The sequence below is a fragment of the Salvelinus sp. IW2-2015 genome, linkage group LG18 (assembly GCF_002910315.2).
Source record: "Salvelinus sp. IW2-2015 linkage group LG18, ASM291031v2, whole genome shotgun sequence".
Taxonomy (NCBI): domain Eukaryota; kingdom Metazoa; phylum Chordata; class Actinopteri; order Salmoniformes; family Salmonidae; genus Salvelinus; species Salvelinus sp. IW2-2015.
In genome coordinates this window covers 1,422,028-1,431,244 of record NC_036858.1, presented here as the reverse complement: position 1 = coordinate 1,431,244, position 9,217 = coordinate 1,422,028, and the positions used below count along the sequence as shown (strand labels likewise).

The window sequence follows — 9,217 nt, the reverse complement described above, 5'->3', positions numbered from 1 at the left end:
TGGTGGGGGAGGGTCTGTGGGGAGCAGTAGATGCTGTGTGTGTGTGTGTGTGGGGGGGGGGGTCTGTGGAGCAGCTAGATGCTGGGGGGGGGGGTCTGTGGAGCAGCTAGATGCTGGGGGGGGGTCTGTGGAGCAGCTAGATGCTGGGGGTGTCTGTGGAGCAGCTAGACGCTGGGGGGGTGGGGTCTGTGTGGAGCAGCTAGACGCTGTGTGTGCGTACGCTTAGCAGTTTATTATCTGTCACTGTTATTCCTAGTTGCATTGCACAGTTATCATTAAACATATTATTTTTTTAACATTTTATTGAACTAAGCAAGTCAGTTTAAGAACAAATTCTTATTTACAATGACATCCTACCCCGGCCAAACCCTAACCCGGACGACGCTGGGCAATTGTGCAACGCCCAATGGGACTCCCGATCACGGCCGGTTGTGATACAGCCTAGAATCGAACCAGGGTCTGTGGTGACGCCTCAGACTGAAGCCCCCAGCGTCTAGCTCCTCCACCACACAGCCTGTTTAAGTGCTTTTCAGAGAGTTACAAACTCACTAGCTAAGCATTAAACTACAGCCTACTACCAACCAGACTACAGCCAGACAGCCAATCAGCTCTTTATTATGTCTGCAGTAACATGTTCCATTCCCTTCAGAACACAGAGCAACTGGTTATGGACTTTATCATGGAGCAAGACTGCCATCTWGTGGTTAGTTGTGTATACCTTGGTCCATTTGAGACAAACCAAAGTAGACTACTTAACCCCAACCCCCAAACCCATATAGGGCAGTAGGGGCAAAGATGGATACACCGTGAGGCCAACAGACAGTAAGGACCAAGATGGAGGATGTGTAGTCCACAGTAGACAGCGCTACCACTAGACCACCAGACACATTCACACCAATTTCATAACTTGCCATTGGCCTGTTGACCTACCTGTCATCAACAACACCCAACCACCCAGTGTCCCCCATCCCCTAACCCTTCCACCCCAATACCCTAACGCTACCACCCCAGGACCCCCACTCCCCATCACCTCGTAACCAACGCACCCATCACACTGACCATATTATACTTTGTTGTTTGAGGCCAACTATTTGAACAGCCCACTGGTTCCTACCTGTCATCCTGTATCCACTCGCTGCCAGCTGTCCAGCCATGTATTCCCCGTCTGAGTTGTTGTGAGAGCAGCCCCATGTCCTCATCCATATCTTCTGCATGCCAGGGATTACGCTACAGAGAAGAGGATGTATCAACTACAACTACATACAATGAATGCTGGGCCCTTTTACACTATGGGAAGGGACTGTTAGTTTTTAGTACCCTTTTAAATTGATGCTATATAACAAAGAACATGTAGATAAGCAANGAATGCTGGGCCCTTTTACACTATGGGAAGGGACTGTTAGTTTTTAGTACCCTTTTAAATTGATGCTATATAACAAAGAACATGTAGATAAGCAAGAAACACAATCTGAAGGGGGAGAGGAAGAGTCGTAGTCTCGAAGCTGCTAAGGAAATTAAGTAATTGGGTGTCGATGGAGCTCGACMGCTTGCATTCTATAATGAACCACTAAATGGCAGTGTTACTCTACAATTAAATKGAAGTTGCCAAGAAGTACTGATTTGGTCCCTGGCTAGTGGCAACAGTAGARCCATCTTCAATACGGCATGGTCATCTCGCTGACGCACGAGGTGAATCTCAAAATTCTCTCTTTGTTTCTTTAGGTCCTCTGTTCASACCTCCTTCTGRWTKGRRGKKGKWARRRGGGRRGRAARKKKTWARGRRGRRRRRGKTKKKRRGRAWKGGAGGGAAAGACTATTGAGAAAGAGTCATAAAATAGAGATAAGGCCRTAGCAGCAGAGAGAAGTGAAGGAGTCATCCTCCAAGTTTGTCTAAGCTTTAAAAAGACTGGGACTGAACCCCGGGTTTCCTGCACATCACAATACTTAAGATAGCCCCCTGAACTAAAGCCCCTAGACATTAGTTCAGGAAGACAAGTCTTCAGCTCTCAGGCAAGGTTCACTCTTTAAATCAAACAAGTGTGCATTGCCCACTGCATTGATGTAGCCCATACCTGTCGGCTTGCAGCACCTCTGTAGTCTGCTGGGTGTTYCTCTTCCTGGCTCTGGGGATGATGCTCTTCCTGGCATACTGCCTCTCCTGTGGAGTCGGGTCGTCAGCTGACACCATGTCCTCAATGTCATCGATCAGGGAGTCACAAGCAGAAGGCATAATGACGATCTGGTAGAAAAACACACACACACATAAGAGTTAGACCAAATGTATTTACAAATGTGTCAAGTCCACAATGATACATTAACTTGACCATACAAAATACAGAGTTAAAAAGCCACATTGTGGACCACTCAGAGTAGTGTAGTCAATGATGGTCAAACATACTACAGTATGTCTCATAGCTAGCTATGTCCCATGTCAATCCACAGATGAACTAGCCACACGCTGTTCTTTGGCGCGAACAACCCCCTCCTCCGCCCGCCTGAGTCCAGCTAACTTCGTTAGAGAACTAGCTAGGCTACTTACCTAAGATCAGCCTCAGCAGGGACATTTCTAGTTATATCTTCAAAACTTTAATATTAATTGTACAGATAATAAATAGTATTATTTACAAAAGTGGTGTCAAAATAGTATGTCAAATAACTGCGACAGAAGCCTGGTCTTGCTAACAGTTAGCCAATGTTAGCTTTTACATAGATGCATTCTCAGGGAATATTCAATAACTGCTYCATAACTGGGCTATGTAGTTACATTTATGCATAATAATAACACAATCTATACGKCACAGAGYCTGTTTTATACCTATCTTGTCTCTTTAAAAAACGTGCCTTTCTGCCAGCTAACATTTGCGAACAGTAACAGAGCACAACGACCCACGTGTTTCTGTTTTGGAATGGCACGTGCATTCAACTTCGTATTACACTTCCTCACCTGTGTTATGTCCGGTTATTACGTCAGTCGTTAATAACACGGCGCTAATAAATGTTGACTCTCAAATGGAAGACAAACTCAAAGCTGCTAGCTGGAAGGTTGTTGTTATGATCAGCACTGACACAAAGACTGTCTATTATATTGACAAGAGAATCGATTAACCGCTCTAACAATGGAAATACATGTCCGCAAAGATGGAAGGCAGGCAGGAAGAGGCTAGATCAGGTGGGACCATTCTAGCCAATCAGGGGGCAGATACCCGTGTTAACAGTCCACAGAGACAGACAGAACACATCTTTGTATCTGTGCGAATTGGGACTGTCTCCATTTTAAAGTAGTCCATTTTCTTCATTGGCCAATTGCACCCAGCAATCTACTTTAAAACAGTGGAAGCCCTCAATGGCAATGTCCATGTTAAAATAGGTTATATCCATCTATCTTGAAGACAGACACAACTCAAATAGTAGTTTGTTTCTAAGTTTCGGAATTGCCACTTGCGTCCAATTATAAACCAGTGTATTAGTAACAACCTACCCATTACAACACTTATGTTCGATCAAATAAGCCTCACGTAGCAAATTAKCAATTAAATGTTTTGTACACCAAATTCGACATTCACGGACCTCCATAGAAAAACTCCTCACTTCGTGTGCTTAATTTTTCGTGGGACGATTTTTGGGTGGAGTAAAGCCTCTCGCTTTGCCTCTTTCTCTCTGTCTGGCATACTTGCTGGGCGCATTTTGATGACCACGTGGAACGATGGAAAGAAGTGAGGGACAAACTTCTTGCCTCGTGACAAGCGAAATCCGTTGTCAGTTACCTGAAATAACCCTAATCGCGGTTTATTTTTTGTACTCTTTCTGCACTCAGAGGGAGGGGGGGGGGGGCTGCAGGGTAGGGATTTCCCCACCCAGAATGTCATGTTGCCCACCCAAATGATGCTAGAATCTAGCCAAAACTGTTTGGTTTTTTTTACGAGCAAGTCAGTTAAGAACAAATTCTTATTTACAATAACGAAATTGCAGGATATTAGCTCAGAAACAGACAAAATATCTGCCCACCCAGAAACATAGTCCTTGAACCAATAATTAAATCAATTTCCATAGTGAAGTTACAATTGCCATATTTATATTGCTTTTATTCAAGTTTTGGTGAATTTCAAACATCCAGAATATAAAACATATCCTCAATGGCACCAACCCAACAGGTGGTCCTGTTCAGATGCATTATATATTTATATATATATATACACAATTTATATCAAAGCTTTCAAATCGAACATACATGTTTTTAAAAAAGCCATGTTACAATAAAACTGAAAATTAAATCTGTATTTTCAAAATATTCACATAACATACTCTTTCATGCATTCATATAAAATAAAATWAATGGAAAAAAACTTTGAATAAGCAGTGTGTAACTATGGTTACGTCTCAAATGGCATCCTATTCCTTATATAGTGTACTAGGGCTCGGGTCAAAAGTGCCACTCACTACATAAGAAATACAGTGCCATTGGGGACGTGTCCTATTTGTGTAATAATAAGCATCATCCACACACATGGAAAGACAGGCTTTCCTAATCACTTCAAATTGTTGAACCTTGGGAGAGGAATTTGTGACCAGATTCTGGTCAACGAGAGATAAAATGGTTAGCCTGGGTTAAACCAGACTGAATGCTGCGTGGTGAACGCAATGCAGCTTTCAATCTGGTTCAACCAGGCTATAAAAATTGTAGGGAATTCCTTTTTCTATAAATTCTTATATAGAATGAAAATCTAATTAGTATAAGAAAAAAAAAAAATTCAAGTTGAGTTTATAAATACATATTCACATTGATATAAATATGAAATTAAAGAACAAGAGGAAAATATTGACAAGATGTTCTGTCCACTTGGGGGGGGGATTCTTTCTACATTGTCCAGTACCTTCACAACAAACAACAAAAGCATATTAGAGACGCTAACACTGGCAAAATTCTAATCCCAAAATACATGGAAAAATGGGATAATTCAATGATGGCAACAATACTACGTTAATATTCAGTTCAGTAAATTCAAGAAATAAACTGAAATTCCAATTCTCCTCAATGCTTCTCAATGAGAAACACCAATGTTTAAGTGAACCCCAACCCTGGTTACGTGAACTCATCATTTGAAGAGTTCCATTTCATTACTAATCACCAAGAAGGAAAGCACTCACTACGCAAAACCATTTACACATAACACACACAAATGAACTGGCTAAAAACACAAACACACTAATGGAAACCAAGCCCTTATATCRGAATATTCATTAATATATGCATCATTCTATCAACATAACACATCCACGTGCCTGCCTGACCATCAAGATACCAGGAAACCATCCTAGATCTCTGAACTCGCATACAACAGGTAAGCCAAACAGTCTGTCACCATGACTACAGTTCTAGAAGTCAGAATATCTGCTAACATGGCACCTAACTGACTAACATAAAACACCCCAAAATAAACCAGCATTAGTATAGTCATAAAACACATCTGGAGCCAGAGGTAGTCTACAGTACCTAGTGAGCGATCAAAATCATACCTTCATTAAAAAAATAAAAAATAAAAGAAATGTTTTCTAGACTTCAGGGCACCAACCCCCAGTTTACACCAACATCCAGTCAGCAAGGCAACAMGCATATCATTCAATCATCATCTAGGACGAATTTAAGACTATCCTGTGTCTTCTTCTTCACTGTGACATGAACAAAAAATGATACGACGACATCTAGGCTACCTACCCCCCCCCCACCCCATTAGCCGAATTAACATACAACTGAACACATTCAGAGTTCTTTCAGGATTCAAATYAACCAAGTAGGCCACTTGTTCTGCTTGGTGAAAAGTGAACTCCTTTTATTCTCCTACACAAAAAGAAATGCTGATGTCAGTCAGAAACACATTTCCCTTTAAGTAGAGGGAGAAGTCCCACACCTGCTTGTTTCCATTCATGAGCATGTGATTTTAAAATGGAGGGGGGGGGGGTGATGGCTGTGTTAAAATATTCAGATGAGCACCGTAAGCTAGCGTAAGGTGCATCTACAATAGCATTGCTCGCTGACTAAAAGGTCAATCTGTAAGGGGTATACACGGTGTTACTGAATGTGCACCCAAAGGGGCGCCATGTTTTGAGGCACAAAACAATTTAGGCAACAGGGATCTTAAATCCAGGAGGGGGGTTGAATATCTCTGCTGTAAACATCTAGCTACTTAGCTACTAGCAAGTTAGCAAACCAAATGCTGGAGCCCTGAGCTGGATATCACTTTTACACATCTTAGATTCCCTTAAGGTTATACTTAACCTTTAGTTATACAGCACACAACCCCCCCCCCCCCAAAAGAAAAGAATGTAAATCCTGATATGATATGTCTAAACCCCAGTAAGGGTACAGCGCCAAGCCTAATCAGCACAGAGCAGACTCTCTCTCCAAGATAACTTGAGGTATTCCTTCAGAGCAATAACATAACGGTTGCTTTTTAACTGTTTGTTGTTGTTGGAAATATCCATTCACATGGATACAGACTGGGACGGGCCAACTTGGGTTTCCAATTAAAACCAGGACTTGTTGAATTTGGTGACGCTTGTAAACCCATTATTTGCCCTAAGCAAACACAGTTCATATGAATGTCAGTTAAGTAGGAGATAATATCTTGACACAAGTCCCAATCAAAACTAACGGGTCAACTTGTACTTTATGATACAGTATCTAAACAATGAGAGTTGTACTAAAGTATTCCCTAAAAGTTTCAAAGACAAAACTCAGCGATTTTGTTTGTTTGTTTGTTGTTGCCGCAAAACCATTATCACACCGTCACTGCCATATTCTATGTAACGATGACAAAAGCATAGAAATCAGCACAAATGTAGATTTGCTTGATCAGCATATAGGGTCACGCTGGCCACCTGACATGGCAGAGAAACATCCACAGGAACACACGAGTAACCGTCTGAAACACAGACCATTACGGATGGGGTTTCGACTAGCGCCAGTTTGGATAAAGGCAGCTCTCAGTAATCAAGACGGTCTGAGAAGTGAGAGAAGAGTTGGTCAGGGTCGTTTTCATTAGGCCACAGCGTAGCAAAACCTTTTTCGTGACTGAAAATGAAACCTCTACCGTTTCAGTTTCAATGAGTTTATACATTTTTGTCCCTACTGAACACGACCCAGTTTTAAGGCAGTCTACAGTGCCTCGACAAACAGGCAGGTACAGGGAGAGGAAAGACGCGGGGGAGGGGGGGATCTCTCACCCACCTGGCCCAGTGTACTGCCTCGACAAACAGGCAGTACAGGGAGAGAAGGAGAGAGATCTTTATCCAGCATGCCCTGTGTACCCAATCCTCTTTAAAACAGAGGGATAGGGGTACCAAGGAAGTCTCCCTCTGGTGCAGTCTCTCTCTACAGAGCCGATCCCTCTCTGCTCCTCCATGACAGTTACATATGAACACAGCAGACAATTCCCCCGTCTCTCCTGGTACAATGTGAACACAGCAGACATTTCCCCGTCTCTTCCTGGTAACATTGTGAACACAGCAGACATTTCCCCCGTCTCTCCTGGTACATGTGAACACACAGAAGAGACAAGTGTCCCCTATGTCTTCCTCTATTCAGTAATAAGGAGGGGGGGGGACGAGACACATCCTTGTCTTCCACCCCTCCCTCTTACATAGAGGGACACATGAGTTCTTCCAGGGGAAGCTTGTCAAAGTCGTATGTGTCGAACAGATCGCTGATTCCCTCGTCATCCTCTAAGCTCAGCATGTAGTCCTCGTTGAGAAGAGGAGGGGACAGGTTGACGAAGGGCCCGGCCCCGTGGCCCTCCAGGAGCCCAGACAGGGAGGAGGGGATCTGGTCCTCCGTTTGCAGCAGCAGGCTGGTGAAAGGGGAGGTGATGGGGGACAGGTTGGTCACCATCACCGCAGACGGAGCTGGAGGGACGTAGTCGTTACCGCTGCCGCCTGTTGCACTCTCTGTGGAGGAGACAGGATGTGAGAGATATTACAACTAATTTGTAAGTCGCTCTGGATAAGAGCGTCTGCTAAATGACTTAAATGTAAATGTAAAAACACAAAACGTTGATTGATAAGAAGCAAGGAAATTTGATCAGGCCTAAAAAAACTAATAATTGTAAAGAGTGTGCACATTCTGATGGGAAAGGTACCTGCTGACACTTTGAGGAAAGGGGAGGAGTTTCCTTGGACATCCGGGCCGCCATTCTTCACAGGACTACTGGCGTTCTCCTCCGGACAGAGGAACACCTCGATAGGCCCCTTGGTRCTGGTGAGGAGGACAGACAGGCCCTGGGAAACAAACAAGAMCCACTGATTAGTTATAGAACAGTTATGTCTCAACCTCAGGTGACACGGACCCAAAACTGCCCAGCTAACAACAAACGTTCCGGCAACTTTAGAGAACATTCCCTTAAAGAGTGTATTAGGTCATTTAGCTAACGTTTTCATAGGAATGTTGCAGCGACGTGATAAGGGAAGTCTTCTCAAGGCAATTGATAGGAACCTGTTGCGTGTATGTTTGGTGGGATGTTGATGGAATATTCTCTGACCCACAGAGAACTGAACACATGAGCAGTTGACAGTGAGAGGACGTTTCTTTTTTTGCTGAGTTTAGTTCCAGAGAGAGGTCCTTAAAAGTTGTTGTTTTAAAATGAACTGTTCTCCAAGGGGGGGGTCATAACTTTCCTATCCTTGTAGACACTGCAGTGGACAGACATGAGCATGCTGCATTGATTAGGTATTGATTAGGTAGGTATTGATTTAATTGGTAGACTAGTGATTCTCACCTCAAGTACATGGACTGGTCTGTACTGGTGCCCGGGATATATTGTTGATCCTCTGTTGTCAGACCACTGATTGGGTGATTGTAGTGCCAGCGGTCGTCCAACACGGTTAGTTTGGGTGTTAGTTGACATCGAAAGAGAAGAACCATAACTGTCGTACCTTTGTAAACACGTTGTAAAAACACGAGACAAACACAAGAGGACAGTCTCAAGGTCATTATGATTAAGACTTGTCTGATTACCTCTGTGGGTCTGGCACCTCAACTTGGTCTCAGAGGAGACTTTCACCAGATGAGTCTGGTCCTTCAGTGACGCAGATGACGGATGTCTTGGTACGTCACTAGGCAAACGTGGACGGAGGGTTAAAGAAAACTAAAACACTGTGTTTGGACAAACACACACAATATTGACCAGCTTTGAGCACCTAAGTGAACTAGTTTAAACGGCTTGAT

At 43.3% G+C, this 9,217-nt stretch overlaps 2 protein-coding genes across 3 annotated transcripts in view; both read right to left on the bottom strand.

The window, feature by feature from the left end:
• Window positions 1–1,031: 1,031 nt before the first annotated feature.
• Window positions 1,032–3,139, bottom strand: cdkal1 (CDK5 regulatory subunit associated protein 1-like 1). Of its 2 annotated transcripts, none has more exons than XM_024008576.2 (3): window positions 2,816–2,920; window positions 2,073–2,239; window positions 1,032–1,227 (listed from the first exon to the last, which is right to left on the bottom strand). In XM_024008576.2, the coding sequence occupies exons 2-3, from the start codon at window positions 2,228–2,230 to the stop codon at window positions 1,050–1,052; spliced, it is 336 nt and encodes a 111-aa protein (XP_023864344.1). In that variant the 5' UTR covers window positions 2,231–2,239; window positions 2,816–2,920; the 3' UTR covers window positions 1,032–1,049. The 2 variants fall into 2 exon arrangements, with proteins under 2 accessions (XP_023864344.1, XP_023864342.1); XM_024008574.2 differs by lacking the exon at window positions 2,816–2,920 and adding an exon at window positions 2,945–3,139 and having other exon boundaries at window positions 1,035–1,227.
• A 3,222-nt stretch (window positions 3,140–6,361) lies between these two features.
• The window catches only part of LOC111977498 (transcription factor E2F3), a 17,191-nt gene continuing 14,335 nt past the window's right edge, over window positions 6,362–9,217 (bottom strand). The window contains exons 6-10 of the mRNA XM_070448211.1: window positions 9,008–9,062; window positions 8,769–8,925; window positions 8,532–8,541; window positions 8,133–8,391; window positions 6,362–7,941 (exon numbers count right to left, since the gene is read on the bottom strand). Of these exons, the coding sequence (XP_070304312.1) occupies window positions 7,634–7,941; window positions 8,133–8,391; window positions 8,532–8,541; window positions 8,769–8,925; window positions 9,008–9,062 (789 nt within the window). The 3' untranslated portion in view covers window positions 6,362–7,633. The remainder of the gene's footprint in view (window positions 7,942–8,132; window positions 8,392–8,531; window positions 8,542–8,768; window positions 8,926–9,007; window positions 9,063–9,217) is intronic.